This window comes from Symsagittifera roscoffensis, chromosome 1, assembly GCF_963678635.1.
Source record: "Symsagittifera roscoffensis chromosome 1, txSymRosc1.1, whole genome shotgun sequence".
In the NCBI taxonomy this organism is placed as follows: Eukaryota; Metazoa; Xenacoelomorpha; order Acoela; family Convolutidae; genus Symsagittifera; species Symsagittifera roscoffensis.
This window is the reverse complement of record NC_087062.1, coordinates 64,128,760-64,147,707: the sequence shown is the minus strand read 5'-3', so window position 1 is coordinate 64,147,707 and position 18,948 is coordinate 64,128,760. Positions and strand designations below refer to the sequence as shown.

General features: G+C 36.5%; 2 protein-coding genes across 2 annotated transcripts; both read left to right on the top strand.

The window, feature by feature from the left end:
- Positions 1-358: 358 nt before the first annotated feature.
- Positions 359-5,795, top strand: LOC134847629 (uncharacterized). Its single transcript, XM_063864780.1, has 6 exons — positions 359-642; positions 1,429-1,489; positions 1,762-2,707; positions 3,994-4,247; positions 4,450-4,928; positions 5,296-5,795. Exons 1-6 carry the CDS (start codon positions 363-365, stop codon positions 5,736-5,738), a joined length of 2,463 nt encoding a protein of 820 aa, XP_063720850.1. The 5' UTR covers positions 359-362; the 3' UTR covers positions 5,739-5,795.
- A 5,940-nt stretch (positions 5,796-11,735) lies between these two features.
- On the top strand, positions 11,736-18,222 carry LOC134856891 (tubulin delta chain-like). The gene is made up of 3 exons (XM_063873186.1): positions 11,736-12,034; positions 12,210-12,519; positions 17,422-18,222. The coding sequence occupies exons 1-3, from the start codon at positions 11,775-11,777 to the stop codon at positions 18,205-18,207; spliced, it is 1,356 nt and encodes a 451-aa protein (XP_063729256.1). The 5' UTR covers positions 11,736-11,774; the 3' UTR covers positions 18,208-18,222.
- The last annotated feature ends 726 nt before the right edge of the window (positions 18,223-18,948 follow it).

The following is an 18,948-nucleotide window of genomic DNA, read 5'->3' as shown; positions in this document are numbered from 1 at the left end:
CATAGACACTGAGGCACCTGTTCTGATTAACTTGATTTCAGTATAATTTTACTTACCATTTTTGGCTCTGAATCAATGAAGTAGTCTGTATAACAATTAAGGTGTCCATTCTGAAGAAATTATTCTAGTCTTTTTGGAGAAACTAAGGTAGCCAGCATTGGGTTTGGATTGAATCTTTGATAATCCGACCTCAAGATAAAATCCTATATCCGCGCCTGAAGGTAGCCTTTAACCTTCCCGAAATGAAGTTTTTCTCCGTTCGTCATAATTGTTAGAAATACTGATTCGTACCGAATATTAACTTTAAATTGTACTTGCTTTTGTGAGATTTAATTGAAATTTATTTCTTTTCAGGTTTGATTATGCTAACAAAGATGGCGATGAAACCGAAATCAGGAGCTCTCGCCAATATTTCTTTTAACACGAACAACCCTGTGCTAGCAGACTCGCGTGTGTTTGTGGGCAACCTGAGAACAGAGACTGTGACGCAGGAGCAGCTCCACAAGATGTTCAAGAAGTTTGGACCCATCACTGGCCTGTCCATACACAAGGGCTTCGGATTTGTCCAGTACACGAATGAGAAGAATGCGCGTGCGGCTGTGGACGGCACTCATGGCAATGACTTGGGAGGACAGAAAATCGGCAAGTTATAGTTTTGTTTAATTTGATTGGCTTTACATTACGCCAGTGATTAGCATTATTATCAAATCTGAATTTAGTTTTTTTTCAGGTTTACCAATTTGTGTAACAGAATCACTGAATCAGTTGATAGCTTGTATCTTATTCAATTAAAATTCAGCCTCTTGAGCTGGTTAAATGGCGAAGAGATAACGTGAATGCCTGGGCGAAAAAGGATCTGTTTTTTATGCAAATTAAAGAATTTTCTGTTCGTAAAAAATTGTCGTACTGCTGTTTGTTTGCTTATTTTTATCGGTTTGGTTGCCACAGCACCGACTTAAATCATGTTTTTTTCACTCGTTCACTGATAAACGAGCAAGTGACTGGTAAACGAATTTCATTGAAATTTAAAATTCAATTAAATTTCTTTCAAAATTCTTTTGAAGTATTCATGTAGTGATGCAGGTAATTGTTCAAAAAAAGATGTTGAAAAAAAATGTTGTGGTATACGAATTTCGGGTGTTCCTAAAATGGTACCATAACGGAAAAAATAAGGATAGAAAATTTCTTTCCACCTCATTTTTTTCGTCGAGTCTTGTGTTTAAAATGTGACAGGAGATTTTGTATTTTATGGTTTCTTATGCTGGCTTTATTTAATTATGTTCCTTAAAGAGATCAAATTGTTGTTCCAAATTGTTGTTCCTCGCGAGATCTAAGTGTTGCTCCAAAAATACTTGCGAAGCACAGTATTTTGCATTTTAGTCAAATGATCTTTAAAATAATATGTAGAATAAGTAATTGTCATTTCAGACTGCAGAATTGCAAGTGAAGGTGCGACGAGGTCTAAAAGCAAGAAACCTTTGGACTCCCGGTAAGTTTGTTTAAATGAACGACAATCTTGTCTATCTCAACTTGACACAGGGACGGCTAGTGCTTTAAATGGTCCAACTCGTGATTCTAGATCGACCTCTTCTGAGATTTTAAATTGTAAAGTACATCTAACAATCTGAAGTACCAACCTGAAATATCAACTGCTCTATCGGAATTATAATTAAGTTTGAATTATAGCGAGTTTGGAGTTCACAGTAAAATGAAGTTCGCTCTTGTAAACTGCAAAGTTTTATGATCACGAATGTTTCGCAGGAATGACAAGAACTTCAATGGTAATGGCCAAGCGCCTTTTGTCCCGCCCACCAATTTAACCCCAGAACTAGTCCGCAACAATGTTCTGACGTTGTTACATGCAAACCCCACAGATCAGCCGCTAGATGAGTTCGAAGGAGAGTTTCAACACACGTTCGGCTACTCTCTGTCGTATCATGCGATGCCGCAACTGGGGTTTTCAAACGTCCAAGAGTACATGTCAAATGAACTTGGAAATGTCATTAGATTCTGGGTGGACGCCACCAACTCGACATTCATGAAGCTGGACGGAGCTATTCCTCTACCGGAGAAAGTACCGCCACCTGTTTTAACCGCATCTACAAATCAGTTCCCGTCACCAGTCCCAGTAAATCCAGCAGTGCCTAGTGAAAGTCCATGGGCTCCGAGTGCGGCAGACGAAGTCTCAAAGACAATTCCAACCCAAGTTATGACATCTAATTTGGTCATTGGTAGCAACCCTCTTGGAGGTCTAACATCTATGGGGTTTCCGATAACAAAAATAAGCGAACCCCTCGATAAACCGATTACTTCATATTACGAGTATGCAAAAATCGAGTTTTCAGCTGACATCATTTCTAAAGTGTATTTAGCTCATTGTGAAAACCCTTCTAATCTTGTAGTGCAGATTTGCGGCGAGGAGTTTTCGTCTAGCTTAGACGATTTGAACCAACGAATGAGTGCCCTTTACAACGACGAGAGTCGAAAACATCTTTACGAAGTGAGCGACACGTTTTTCTCGATCGGTCAGTGCTGTGTGGCAAAATACGAAACTCTACATTACAGAGCCATCATTTTGAATGTTTTAACAGCTTCGAAAAAATGTGTGGTTTTGTATGTTGATTATGGAAATGAAGATCAGATTGATTGCAATGACATTTTGGCTCTCCATGAAGATTTTATTCAACTTCCAATGCAAGCGATTCAGGTGAGCCAAGTATGGGTTTTTTGCTCTAAATTTTCAGTAATTTATCGCCTTTATTTACCAAAGGTCACCCTAAAAACCTATTAATAAATTAAAGTTTATGCTAGACATCTGTTACGGCGCCTTAAACACTTGCTCTTTGCAGGAATTTTTAGTCTCAGCCTTCTAAATTATGAATAGAAACGGCGTATATGCATATTCAATCAAATTTTTTCCACGCCTCAAAAATTATTTTTCCACGCCTATTATTTGTCTGCTTATGTTTTGTCGGCTTAGTTGCCACATTTAAGAATAGTTTTTTTGCTGTAAACAATTTTCACTGTAGCTGCTTTAAATGTTTGGCATTTTAAAAATCCGGCCGACTTAAAATTGGTTTCTACATTGGTTGTAATTTTACCAACTCGATTTGCAATTTTTTTTTCGTTTTATGTTTTTTTTATCTGCTTAATAAGTTACGACTTAATTTGTATCGACCTAGCGGCCTCCTAATGCGTGGTTTGGAAATCGAAAAAAGTTTTTGTGTGCGTGCTGATGCTCCGAGATGATAAGGGGCATAATTTCTTTTTTATTAGCTAAGAGTTTTTGGAATTTTTTTCAAAGGTTTCTGCTCAGGTATTTTCGGCTTTGTTACACCTTGGTAATTGTTATTTCAAATTCAATCAACCATCTGGCGTAGAGGTGACACAACTGCTTGAGACCTGTTGGTTTTGCAAACTAGTGTTTTTGTGCTTTTTCGAGCTATCTGTTTATTTTCGTCGTCATAGTTCCCGTAGCCTGAGTTTTTGAAGATTCAGCTTACTTCCATGTTGCTGCAACCCTCGTGCTTTAGATGACAAAGCCCGGGAGTTTAATTCCACTCGAGAACTGTTTTTCTTGCAGATAAAAAACTTTCGGCTAATTTAGATTCTTATCGGTCTGCTTAATTTCGTCGGCTTAGTTCCGCAGAAATGACTGTTTTCGAAAGTTTGATTTCTTTCTTACATTCCCAAAGCTCTTTCTATCGTTTCTAATGATGAAGGCAATTTTGTTCTGGATATTTTGGTCTTTTGTTGAAACTTCGTATTGACAAAATAATTTTGTCAATTTTTTTCCCATTTTTTTTCCGTTTCATTTTAATCATAGTCATTCATATTCGTGTCGCAATTGGTGCGCTGCTCAGCTTTGCCTCTGTTTTAATTTTTCGGTAAATCCTGGATCCTAGTATGTTGTATCATAGATAAAATTGTTGGAGAAAGTAAAAAATGATCGATAAGTTCAATATTCTGATAAAATGGTTTGTCAATTTCTAGGTGTCCTTAGCACGTCTGGCTCCCAGTGGATCTACATTACGATGGGTTCCAGAAGCGAAAACTGAAATTGACGAATATCAAGACATAGTTCTAGATTGTAAACTAGTCCATGTGGATTCGAGACAACTCTTCGTGCAACTTTCAGACCAGGGAAAATCTTTGTCAGATAAACTGTTAAAGAGTAAGATTGCGAAGTACCAGGAAATGAGTTACGGAACATCGAATGCAATCAAACATTTTCCACCATGCTCTAGGTGAGTATGTTCATCAGATCAACAGATTATTCCAAGACTTTTTGAAGAAAAAATATCCGCAGTTTTTGTCTGAGTGGTCTAATCATATGGTCACGATTGATAATGAAAACTAATTCATCAGATCAATATCAGAATCGTGTTGTAAGAATGTTCGATTTCCAATGAGCTGAAATCTTCACAGACTGCAAATTTTCCACTTTAGATACCAGAAGTTGGACTTCGCCATGAAGAGCAGTCGTCCAGAGACTAGTCACATGTTCGCTAGTCCGTCAGTCGACAGGCCGACAAATGCCATGAACTCACCTCACTTCAATATAGGCTCACGGATCTCACCCAGTCGCTCTCTGATTTCGGCCGCTGGAGATAAATCGGCTAATTTGACTCCGAGCAAGTCTCCACCGCTTAATCACACAGCCTCTGCTTCAGCTTTAACTTCTAAGCTGGTTTCACTGTCAGGCGACGCTGCCCAACCAGTAGGAAACAACACACCAAGTTCGCTCAATAGTTTAGGAGGTAGTGGGTCTGTGTTTCCGTCACAGTTGCCGACTTACTTGATTCCGGCCTCGTGTTTTCAGCCAAACGTGGCAGTGATTAGTCCGGCGGCACCATCTATCTCTAACAGTCCTTTTCCTAGCTTCAAAAGCACCGGGCAAAGCATGCCCAAAATCTCTAGTATGGCAGGTACGCTTGCTTGCTTTAAAAATAATTTTCTCCATTAACACTGGTAATAGATTATCTCGTTTTTTATTAGCCCCCGGTCCTGCTCTCTGCAGGACCAACCTTGGGGGAGGGAGATATCATCCATTTTGCCGCAGCCCAGCCGGTCCCACCTTGATTAAAAGAATAGCTAATTGACTAATTTCAAAGAATAGCTTGAAATATTGTTAAAGTACTGCATCTTGATTTTCACAAGCGATAGAGTAGCAGCCTGAAAATTCAGATAGAAAGGTTTGTATTCACATAAAGTTCAAATTTTGTTCGTTTTTTTTCCGTGAACTTGATAATTCGATATACCATTTTTATGTTCTAAATCATCCCCAGTTTTCAGCCCTTCCACCTCCCCCAACCGGTCTACCACAGCCGCAACCCCCTTCAGACAGGTGCTGGGAACACTCGAAAATCACGCGACACACTATAAACGACCCCGCTAATGGCAAGTGGGCGGTGCATGTAATAACCGGCTCATACCCTGGAATCTACATCTCGATGATAGAACGGATGAAAATAACGGGAGAGCCACCCCAATATTTGTTGTCTCACCAGCACTGTATTTTAGTCCATAAAGGTTTCGACTCGCTGTACAACGAATTGCGTAGTCTGAACCTATTGTACAATAACGAGATAATTCTTTGTGATTTGGACAGAACCTATATGGCTTTGAATGCGTCTTCTCACAAGATTCTTGACAATGAGTTGCTCGATGGTTTATTTGACGTCATTTTGAGGGCCACTGGGCCCCTAAAACTAACCTCTACCACAAGTTTGTGGTGAACTTGAATTTTGTTTTTGCTTAGAGTTCATTTTATTAATTCTAACTTTTTTCAACTACTCGTTTTATACTAAAATATAAGACATCTAAATTTTGGTGAACGAAATGAAGATTTACTTATTTAGGACGTATATTTGTAGGAAACATTGGTAACTTGAAACATTGCTGGGAACACTCGAAAATCACGCGACACACTATACTCTCATATTTTTTTTCAAATTATTTAAAGTTCTTAAAAATTTGAAATTTTACCTCGTCAAGTTTCATTTTCGTCTTGCCTGGCTTGTTTGCCTAGAATTCCTGTTTGATAAAAACAGGTATTATGAAAGTGCAAGGATTTTTTTATTTTATTTTTTTGAGACACTTTGGAAAATTTTAATACTTTTTGTTTTGCAAAAAAAAACATAATTTTTCATACATATAAACATATACAAAAAACATATATTCTTGTGAAATTCGGTAGAAATATTTCCGGTAGCTTCGGAAAAAAATATCGCTAATGCATGAGAGCTTCTCACTTCTCCTTGTCTCCATTAAACCCACAACCTCAGCACGATTTTGGGAGGTTAATTTTTGAGAAAAATTTGAAAAGATTCAAAAAGTCAACAAATTTGACTATTCCGAGGGCCATGCGTTAATGTGCTTGAAACATTTGGACATAAACGCTTATTGATGTGAGGTTTTTAACTCCGTTCTATGCATTGAAACCTAAATATCAGACTGTGAAACAGAAAACGAAGAAAATCTTAGTCGGGTGCGCTCTGCCGAAGTTACAATATTTATAGAGTGCTTTCTGCCGAAAAAAGTTAATACGTGCGTTCTGCCGAACTTTTTGGGAACGGATTTTTTGATAAATTGTTTGCTTCCCTTTTTTATCACACCGGATTTCCATCGTTCTTAGGGACTGAATAAAACTTTATATTTAGGTCAACTAAAATTTTAGCCTGGTTTAAAAAATTATCAGCTATATATACGTGCGCTTTGCCGTCAAAAACGATATTATGCGTGCGCTCTGCCGAATTTAGGAAACTTTTTTGTTTTGTCGAAATGCGGCTCGTCGGTGATCACTGTAACTCTTCCAACTGACTTCCATGGATAGATTTTTAGCATTTCAAAGCTCAAAAGTTTACCAATACCAAAAACAAAGTTCAATGGAAAAATTATTAAATTACAAATTATAGGTGCGCTGTGCCGAAATTTTTAAAATTTCTACCGAGAGACAGTATATTAAATTTTCGTGACAAATCAACTCAGTACACTTTAGAACATGAAATTTTAACTGTTTATCAGCAATCATAATTGATCTAAGTTGAAAATGATCAGCAGTAAAGCATAATTATTGCGTGCGTTCTGCCGAAAAATTATAACTTCGAGGAACACAAAGTCAGTTTTTTATATAAGTTTGCAGTACAACGAGGAATATCATGGCCTCTGTGCAGAACTGCGAGGAATAGCTTAGCCTCTTTGTTATGTCTTGTGTTGAATTCCAATGAATTTTTCTCAAAAACATTTGCGGTAAGCTTGAAAAACCTTCATGTAAACTCGCATCACTTTTTTATCAGTTGCAACTTCTGAGCCGTATTTCGCAATAAACGAATCCCGCACAATTTGTATCGAAGGTTTATCAATACAGGTTTCCAATACGGTTTGAATTTTCCAAGGTTTGATTAAATTTTGGGTTCCCGAACACGTTTTAGAAAGAATTGTAATCATGGCTCTGCTTAATATCGGTTTCTTGTATTTTTCTGCATAGAAATCACTATACTGGGCATTTTTTGGTTTTAAAGAATGTGAGCTTTTCAGTTTATTCCCTGCTCCTTGTCTTATTTTTGCTGGAATTTTTTCTAATGACATCTTATTGTTCACTTTTGATACATATTCAGAATGACCGGGAAAATGTTTTATGAGCGTACACTTTTGTAAACCGTTTCGAGCATTTTTCATGGTTGCACTGAAACACAGGTTCTTTCGCTCGCCTGGTACTGTAGTAGGACAATAACCACTTTCTACTTTCGCGATCACAGCCGTGAGCTTGTACCAAATGATTCCGCATATCACTCGCAACTTTCTGACACAACAAGCAAGACTGATGTTTCGCTTGAACTGGTCTCGTACGTTTTGCCTGATTTCCCATTGCGTCATCATTTGCATCAGCTTCGCGTTCATTTTGATGCAGTTCCAGGATACCGTCTGTGTTTCTTTCTTCGGCAATATCAGGCAATAGCACAAGATTTTCTTCGTTTTTTGTTTCACAATAAGGTATATTTATAACAGATGTTTCACCAAGAATAAATTCTTGTACAGAAGCTGATGGTTATCTGTTTTGCTCCATGAGTATATCTTGAGTCAAAATATCTTCAATTTCAGCAATTTCTGCCTGTGAGAGAGCTGGGAAGTCATCAAAGTGAATTGGAATCGTTTCCTCACGAGACATAATCTTTCAATCTGAAATTTTCTGTTAATACACATTTTCATTGAACTTCTGAGCATTATATTAGAGCACTTTGAAGTATTGTCCATTCGAAAACGTATCGACCATTGAAAATTTTTTTTCTCGAAATGACAAAATTATCAATTTGTAAAAATGAGCTAAAAAGTCGGCAGAGCGTGCGTATAAAATTGAATTGTTCAGAGTTAATAATTTTTTTCAAAAGTCAAAAAAGTTGATAACTCGATTGGTTCACGATAAAATTCGTTTTGTTGCTCCCAAAAAAATTTTGGTTCACATTGGTTGGCCCAAATTTACTCTGGAGCTCGAGTGCGCTCTGTCGGTGTTCAAATTAAGGTCAAGATTATATATAGAACAACCGCCTACATTCCTGTGTGCCTGCATACACCCCTGGTCCCTTTTGCTTTCCCCTTTTGTCTGCTGCCTTCGAAAACTTCTGGAGGGAATATTTGACGGATATATATGTCTTTTCATTTTCTCTAAAACCACCCTATCAAGCCTAGTTTCCTCTAGAAAAAAATAAGGGCCTTTAAAAAAAGTGAAAGTTTTGAAAATTGGACCGTTTTTGAAATTTTTTATTCGACTCAAAAATAGCTTGCCAGTTTTCAGGTTAAGTGTTCCATCAAGATTTTGTGATTTTCCCTGCTTTACCGGCCACGACCTGCGTTTAGCAGAAAAAAGTTGATTTTTAAACTTTGATTTTTTGACTGATTTTTAAATTTGACTTTTTGATAGAAACTTTTACCCTATCAAATCTGAGATAAAAATTTCAATCGAAAGAAGTGGTTGCGCGAATTTTTCCTGCAGAAACGGGTACTCCTTAATTTTTTTGTTAGAGAAAGGCTAGGTTTTTGGGAAATTTCCAAAATCTCCAAAATGTTCACTCTTTTCAACTAAGGTTTTGGGCAAGTTCTAATTTTTGAAATAACGCATTTCGTCCTGCGTCAGTATAATAACTTTAAAAAGTTTAAATACTGAGCTCCAATTTCAGCTGAGCCCTAGTTGTCCTTCATGGAGACATACAAAAATTTTGCTTACTCTAGTTTTTTTCAAGATTTCTCATTTTTTTTCGACTCATGCTTTTTTCATGATTGTGTTGTATCGCAAGTGGTGCGAAGCTTCGCCTCTGTTTCAAACTTCCCAGCGAAATAAAAAGTTTACCCTATTTTTTTTTTTTCAAAGTCGAGTCTGCCTATTTAACTAGTTTGCCTAAGTTCTAGGCTTTTGTTCAGGTCTTCTCATCACACCACCACCAAAACAGGACTCAATTTAGATTAAAAAATTATGTAGTTTTTTAATATTAGGGCTGGAAGTTTTTTTTGCTACTTGTATCTCATCTATCCCAGTTTTTACTTATTTTTACTTTATTGACGCTTTTCATAGCGAGTAATCTTGCCGTTTTTTCTATTTAAATTAACTCATCCAAATTACCCTTCTGATAATATTGGGTTGGAGACGTTTGAAGGTTTTTAGTCATCTGGAGGGCATGCTTTACTGCGTGAGGCTCTCGATATGACATTTTTTACGAAACAGATTGTCATATCAACTGAATTGACGCAAAGTTGTGTCACTTAGCTGTTAAAACAGGCAGAAACCATTGAGGCCGAATGAAGCTTTCAAGCGAGAAAAAGCAAAGTCAGGGTTAGTAATATTACAATTTCACAGGAGTAAATCGAAGACACTTCCAAGTGCAATACAAGTTGATCAGGGCAACTAAATCGAAAAAACCTAATCTGACAAACGATAGGCCGACAGTTTTGGAAACTGATTGTTTTCATGTAGAAAAAAACATGTCTTAGCCGAGTCGAATCGAGGACTTTTTCCGTCACAGGCGTAGTCGTTACCTCAGGATAAGTAGGGTGGAGAATTCCAGACATTTTAACTATACCAAGCTATAAATTGTTTTAAGTAATTTTTTAAAATAAGTTGTTAATCTGATAAAGTAATTTTTCTGATTTGACAACGCTTGCTAATCACAATCCTTGGAGTTTTTTAGCCGATTTTGACTACTTCAAAAAATGCTCGTATAGTGCCAAGTGTGGTATCATATTAACACCATTTTAGTCGTGATTCGGGTTCTTAAAAAATTAAAAATTTCTGTCGAGAAAAGCTGGTTCGAAAAATTTCGTTTTTCAGACTAAATTAGCCGAAAATTGATGAATTTGACTTCCCAATACAATTTTATTTTTAAAAATACTTATATGTTAGCATCATCTTAGCCAGGTTGCTTCTCATTCCTACAGTTTTTTCATCTAATTCAGTCGCCCCTTTATTTAAAAAAATTTTGTCGGTTTTTTTTCGATATAGAAAGCTGATGAGCTTACTCTTCGTGAAATTTTGCATAGTGAACAACTTAACTATTGTGAACACATTCTTTCTTCATACCATGTATCTTAACATCAAGCATTCAAGCCCTAATAACACTTCAGACAATTAAGAAAACGGAGAATTTGAATTGTGGAGGGAGTGTAAAAGAGCCGAAATAATTATTTTGTCTCGCTTAAAAAACGGTCGTGTTGGTTTTGACGATGAAATTAAAAGATCTTGGGCGCTTATATCTAAAAGTTGGAGAAAATTTAGAGACAACATAACTGCTCATGAGAAACTTGCTCATAGATAGGAGCAGTCATGTACCGGAAATTATTACTGGAAAAATTCTTCGTTTAATTCGATCATCAGCGCAAAGTTACTCGTAAATATTTTGCCTTTTTGGACGCCGTATCAAGTGATTCTTTCAATTGTTTTCGCATCGTTTTTCCGCGGGATCAAGAGTAAGTCAAGCTCACAAGCTTTACAAAGAACTATTTTGGGTCCGTAAATTCAAATTTTTTAAAGTTGTTTGCGAGGATATTTCCATAGCAAAAACTAGTTATAATATACCGGCTATTTTGCGCCTGAAACCAAGATTTTTTAAATGTTGATCCGGCTAGCTCTTATTTCATCTAGCCTGTGTCAAAATTCTAACTCTATATCCTAAATAGTTGCAGAGAAAACGACAAAAGTGGGAAGAAAAGTTTCGTTCGTTTGCTCGTTGAAATCAATGCGTGTCTGTCCCGTGACTGTATCAAGAGATAGAGCTCAACCAACAATCAAATTAATATTTGTTAAATTTTGCCAATTCTGGTAATATGTTACCAAATCCTACCAGTTCAAGATGTGAAATGTAGGTAAAGGAATAACTGCCGTTAACTGCCATCAGTATAAAAGTTGTCTTCACTGCTTAATTTTGCCATTTAAGGATTAGGGTGCGAGGGGAGGGAATGATTCTTTACTTGTTACGTTTAGGGAGGAGACTTAGAATACTTTTTTTTTACCATGTTAGATAGATTGAATGATTGTTCAGTTCACTGAAACTTGCATAACATCACAATGAAAGCAAAACTCACGTTCATTTCTAAGGCGTTTTTAAACGTTTGAAAGATTTTTTTTCTAGAAAATAAATACCAATTTGCCGTCACTATACCTTCGTGTACTGCTTCTAAATTATCCTAAATCATCTTGTTGCTTTGAAATTTGAAAAGTTTCTCGTAAAAATGACTGTTTCAGGTTGTTTATAGCAACTAATGTAACCACATCAGAATCAAATTTTATGTCGGGTGCTCTTTTGGCCCTGCAAGTAGGCCAATGTGGAAACCAACTGGGTCAGGAACTGCTGAGTGGGGCCTACAAGGCAGCTGCCCAGTACGAAAACTCACTGACTAAACGGGATAATGAGAATTACTTTTATGAGACTTGCGAGACATTCTTCCACGAGAAGAAAACAAGTAGTAGAGGTACTGAAGGTTACAGGCTGGAGGCCAACGCAGTCATGATTGACACTGAAGAGAAAGTTGTCGTTCCAAATCTACAGTAAGTAATCATATTTTGAACCCCATAAGCTTCCTGCAAATCGGATATCTGAAAACCAAGTTACGATTTTATAAATGATCGTCGTGCTTTACAATTGAGAAAACGTACAATTGAGAAATATGCAATACGTGGTAATGGAACAATTATCGGAGTTCACATGTCTGATATTAAATAGGCAGAAAAGTGCGTGGTCCTATGATCCAAACGCTGCTTTCTTCGGAAAGCGAGGTGCTGGCAACAACTGGGCGTTCGGCTACACACACTACGGGAATGAAATGAGTGAACAGATTCTGAACAAGATCAGAAAAGTGGTTGAAAAGATGGACCACAGGCTGTCCTCGTTTATCGTAGCAATGAGTCTAGCTGGGGGAACTGGGTCTGGCTTGGGCACTAAGATGACGGAGGCTGTGAGAGATCACTACCCGCAGAGATATATATTCTCAGAGGTTGTGTGGCCGTACAAGAACGGAGAAATAATTCTACAGGTTTGAACTTCATTTCTCTTTGATTTATTGATGTGCATTTGATTGCTTTAATGCGAGATTTGTACTTTAATGTGAGATTTTAGAGATAGTTTTCCAAAAATATATACTGAATGAGTGAATCAAAATTTTAAGGAATGAAGACGAACTGAGAAAGTGTCGTTTGTTTGTATAAATTGGAAGGTAACATGGAAAGTCTGTAACTCAAACGACACCTAGGCAAAACTGACCCAGACTTAGCGGACTTTGCTGTTTGAACGCATAAAACAGAAGTGAGAAATCTAGAAATTGGCCGTAATCTGTATGATGAAAATAATCACAACCATAAACCTGAATGGGAAAGATTTGCTATCAAAAATTTCCGCCACCAAGTGAGCAACAACAAGTAATGGACAACAATTTTTATTGGAAGCAAACCCAGAATGTGGGGTAACAATTTTTTGCTCCCACAAATGCATATTTAGTTTGCAATATGGGCCTAATTTTTCGAAAACTTTGAAGAGACGGCTTTTTTGACAATATTATGATCATAGTGAATTAGTTTCTGGTTTGGCTGTGAGCAAATTTATTCACAAGATTTTGGAGATTTTTTGTCTTGCTTCAATTTAATTTCAAAATCAAATTGAAGCAAGAGAAATATGCAATACGTGGTAATGGAACAATTATCGGAGTTCACATGTCTTGCTTCAATTTATGTCTTGCTTTTTTGACAATGAGTGAATGAGTGAATGAGTGAATCAAAATTTTAAGGAATGAAGACGAACTGAGAAAGTGTCGTTTGTTTGTATAAATTGGAAGGTAACATGGAAAGTCTGTAACTCAAACGACACCTAGGCAAAACTGACCCAGACTTAGCGGACTTTGCTGTTTGAACGCATAAAACAGAAGTGAGAAATCTAGAAATTGGCCGTAATCTGTATGATGAAAATAATCACAACCATAAACCTGAATGGGAAAGATTTGCTATCAAAAATTTCCGCCACCAAGTGAGCAACAACAAGTAATGGACAACAATTTTTATTGGAAGCAAACCCAGAATGTGGGGTAACAATTTTTTGCTCCCACAAATGCATATTTAGTTTGCAATATGGGCCTAATTTTTCGAAAACTTTGAAGAGACGGCTTTTTTGACAATGAGTGAATGAGTGAATGAGTGAATCAAAATTTTAAGGAATGAAGACGAACTGAGAAAGTGTCGTTTGTTTGTATAAATTGGAAGGTAACATGGAAAGTCTGTAACTCAAACGACACCTAGGCAAAACTGACCCAGACTTAGCGGACTTTGCTGTTTGAACGCATAAAACAGAAGTGAGAAATCTAGAAATTGGCCGTAATCTGTATGATGAAAATAATCACAACCATAAACCTGAATGGGAAAGATTTGCTATCAAAAATTTCCGCCACCAAGTGAGCAACAACAAGTAATGGACAACAATTTTTATTGGAAGCAAACCCAGAATGTGGGGTAACAATTTTTTGCTCCCACAAATGCATATTTAGTTTGCAATATGGGCCTAATTTTTCGAAAACTTTGAAGAGACGGCTTTTTTGACAATATTATGATCATAGTGAATTAGTTTCTGGTTTGGCTGTGAGCAAATTTATTCACAAGATTTTGGAGATTTTTTGTCTTGCTTCAATTTAATTTCAAAATCAATTAATCACTCAGCGCATCTGGGTTGGCGGTAACACTCATGCTTGAGACGACAAAGGCTTGTAGTTAGAATCCGGCCGATACCTGTTGTTTTTAAACTAACTTTTTCGTACTATTGTCCGTCTGTTCATTTTTATCGGCTTAGTTTCCGTAGCACGGTTTTTTGAAGGTTCCGCTTTCTTCTCAATTATCGAATGCAATTTTGAAAGCTGAAGCTCTTTGGTAGAGGTATTTGAGTTAGGTTTTTTCTGCGGAATCTTGGTTTGATTTTGTTTTTGAAAAAAAATGTTCGATAAAAATTTTCCAAACAAAAAATATATTTTTGAATTTCGTTTTGCTCCGTTCATTAATGTATACTGAATTATTACGTATGCGATGAATGTGCTCGCGGTTACCAAGCGTGTTTAATTCGGATCAAACTCATTCCAACATGTCGAACAAACTCAAGGAATCCAATTCTGCTCTTTTTTCAACCACCAGACATATTTTGAGCATGTTTGCATCTAAAATACCCGTTGTATTTGCACAACCAAAGCTTGTGTTACAGCATGAGCTCTCTTTTTTTCCAACCTAATTCGCAAATATTGTTGCGACGCAAGTAGTGTTGCGACAAAATGTGTTCATTTTAAAAGTGTTCATTTCGATCAATAGCCAGCTATTAAGTACAGCCAATGCTAAGGATAATAACACAGACTATTATATTACAAATAGCACTTTAGCTTCAAGGTATCATAGATCTGTAGCGTAGAGGTAGGGAAGGAGACCCGCAACAAAATAAGAGGGTTCGAACCTGGGCAGAGTCGGATTTTTAATGAACTTTGTCGTATACTAGCTGAAATGCGTCCGCTCTATAAATTGAGGCTTGTTAGTTGATAAATTTCTTTTTTTTTACAAATGATTGGTACTGCTAATGCATCATAATTGGCTTGCTTCACTTAGCGTTTATGTAGACTCATAATTGGCGTGCGTCACTTACGAAATTTTGTAGATTCAAAGTTTTACTCATTCAGTTTTTCCCAGCAGCGTTATCGGTCATATTTTTGCTTTTTTGCGAAGTGCAAATTCGCTTCTGTGTCAGTATTTGTTTCTATGCGAATGTCATTTTCAATTTTTTGATTTTCTTTAAAAATTAAATTTTCAAGGCAAAGATATAAAAGTTTTTGGAGATTTAGATTTTCTCAATATTTTCAAAAAGAAAAGTTCGATTTGGTGGCTTTCGTCTCAACTTCTGTCTACTAGTTTGTCATGCTATATTTGTGTTGTAACACAAATTGTGAGAAGCTCTTCTTCGCCTGTGGGTAATTTAATCAATTCAAAAAATGCAGACTACGTTTGTTTTTTGTTGTGTATGTATCCTTGAAAATGTTCTTGAAGCTAGGCTCAAATTTTATGCAGTACCGAACCTAAAATATTCTTTTATCCGTCCCTTTTTTGATGTTGGCGTGAGATATTGTGTTGCTCTTCATATAAAAAGAAGTTTCTAAGTCTAAAAGATCGAAGTGATCTTCACTTCTATAGTACTTGAATTTTTTTCAGGAAAAAGTCAGTTCAACGCTCAAATTGGATATTTTATGGTTTGACTTTTGGTATATTTTTAAGTTCAGTTCATTTCGTTTGTTAAAAGGTAGGCAAACTCGACTATCGAATAGCAGTGGGGCTTGTTTGTTGGTAAGTTTCTTTTTTTTTCAAATTGACTAGTACTGCTAATGCGTCATAAGTGGCTTGCTTCACTTAGCATTAATATAGACTCATAATTGGCGTGCATCACCTACGAACTTTTGTAGATTCAAAGTTTTACTCGTTCAGTTTTTCCCATTAGCGTTATCGGTCATATTTTTGCTTGTGTTTGCGAAGTGCAAATTCGCCGCTGTGTCAATTTTTGTTTCTATGCAAATGTCCTTTTCAATTTTTTGATTTTCTTTTTTAAATTAAATTGTTTCGAGGCAAAGATATAAAAAGTTTTTGGAGATCTAGCTTTTCTGAATTTTTTCACAGAGAAAAATTCGATTTGGTGGCTTTCGTCGTAATTTCTGTCTACTAGTTTGTCATGCTATGTTTGTGGTGTATCAAAAATGGTGCGAAGCTCTTCTTCGCTTGTGTATAATTCAATCTTTCAAAAAAATGCAGACTACGTTTATTTTTTGTTGTGTATCTATCCTTGAAAATGTTCTTGAAGCTAGGCTCAACTTTTATACAGTGCCGAACCTAAAATATTCTTTTATCCGTCCCTGTTTTGATGTTGGCGTGCGATATTGTGTTGCTCTTCACATAAAAAGAAGTTTCTAAAACTAAAAGATCGTAATGATCTTCACTTCTATAGGACTCGATTTTTTCTTCAGGAAAAGTAAGTTCCACGCTTAAATTTGAGATTTTATGGTTTGACTTTTGGTTTATTTTTAAGCTCAGTTTGTTTCGTTTGTTAAAAGAGAGGCAAACTCGACTATCGAATAGCAAAAGTGTAACGTTCATGAAAAACGTGATCGGCTTCTAGTTTCAAAAATGGACATAAGTTTTCTGCATTCCCAGTGGAATAAAAAAATACCTAATGACCTATACCTAAATGGGATAGCCTGAAGAGAAAAGTAAACCATAAACATTTCTTGATATTCAAAGATCTGTAACTTGATATAATTTCATTTTGGAAATTTGAAATTTGCAAAATTCAACTCAAGTTATTCGATTTCCTTTTTCTTTTTCACAATAGCGTCAGCTTTGTGTTATTACGCGCTTTTTTTCTAGCCTAAATCACAATAAAAGTTTATTAAAAGTGTTCAATTATTTGGAAGTTTCACTGTAGCGTTGGAAATTGCATAGCATCTTTCCTCTGCTTTATTTGTGGCTAGTGTTCAACCTTCTATCTGCTATTATGCTTCCGTGGTTAGTGTGTGTGTGTGTGTGTGTGTGTGTGTTTGTGTGTGTGTTTGTGTAACTCTTAATCTCAAGGTCGCCTGTTCGAATCTCAGACGTAGCCGAATGATGCTATTTCGAGGCCTATTTATTATTGTTGCTTGTAATATAGCGTGTCTTGGGGATGGGTTGATTTCACCTTGCACTTCATAAAGCTGCTTTTTGTCGTGTTGTCGCTAGCGTTTGCGAAGCGAAGCTTAGTCTCTGTGTACACTTTTCCAACCAGCTGTTGGCTTTTTTTTTATTTAGCCACATTAGCCACATAAATTATTAATTTAGTATAGTTAAGGCAGATCTTGTATCACACTTCTTTTGTTCTTGAATTAATGGAAAGTTTGTTTCAGGACTACAACACTCTTCTTAGTCTCTCTAGTTTAACCCGAGTTTCGGACGGAATTCTCATTCACCAAAACGACGCGATGCAAACTGTGTGCGAAAAACGCCTAGGAGAAACCAAAGTCACATTCGATTCAATCAACAAGGTCATCGCAACCCAAATTCTCGGATCCATTTTGCCATGTATCAAAGAACATGACTTTTCAAACAACGTGGGAGAGATAGTTACAAAATTGTGCTCTCCTACTCATAAGTTACTTAGTGCATATCACGTACCACAAATGTCCGAGAAGTTGATAGATTTTACGACACTAAAATGGGAAACATTATCGAAAGATTTGAAACAAATGTATCTGACAAACTCGAGCATAGACGAGCAACTTGATTGGTCAGTTACTCCTAGGAACACAAATGTTAGGTCGATAGCCAATCACATTGTCGCGAGAGGATCTAAGCTTCATCCAATGGAAGAGCTAGAGTTTCTAAAGGATGCCCAAATATATCCAAAATGGTTCCAGCCTTCCACAAGTAGATTTTCAGGACCGAGTTCAAGTGCTGGCAAAGGAATATTCAGCGAGAAGCCTCTACCACCCTTCGATAAGTCAATGTTCCTTCTGTCGAATAACCAGTCAAATATCAAACTCATTGACCAACTGTTAAACAAATGCTGGAAAATGTACTCTGTTAAAGCATATCTACATCAGTACTCAAACCATGGAATTGAGGAGGCTGACTTTTTAAACTGTTTCGTCAATTTAGAATCGTTATTGAAAAATTATAAAAAGCTCAATTGAATTTTTTGCAGTTAACAGTTTTCCCTAGAAACTGGAGGCCAATCTTTCTGCAATTTTTTAATACCAACAACTTCACAATAGCATTTCTCGAACTAGTTGATAGATTACAAAATTCCCCGTATCCATTTTCTGGAATCTTTGGCTTGGCTTTGGTATTGGCACATTTTTTGGGGGTTTCGAGTGAAGCTCTGATCACAATGGTTGGGTATGACAACCATGATGTACGACCATATTCATAGTTCATTTTTTTTCAATGATAATTTTCGAAATAATTGTTTTTCGAAATAGTTGCTAAAAGTTACTGTAATTTTTCCCATTTACTCAAAAATAGACAAGCCTCAAAATTAATCGGAGTCACCGTAACATAGGGAAATAATAGGAGAAACTAGCATGGCGTCTCTAACAGATTAGTAACGTTGTTATAAATTGGCTTATTTGTTGCAACGATAGGCTTTTCACGTAAGTGTTTTCTGCTGACCATCCGTTTTCAAAGATATTTCGACTATTTTTGAAGTCCTAATTTTGTTCCCTCCTTAAACATGTTTTATGCAGCATGGTGTGCAATATTCTCCAGTATTTGATCATGGATTATGTATATCGCATAATTATGTCTGAACAATCATCAGAGTAATCCATGGAATTATTTTAGTAACCTTTGTGCAAGACGTGTGAACATCGAAAAAGGAAATTTTTAGTGGGTATATACTGTGACGGAACCATCATTTTAATGATTTCGTGGGA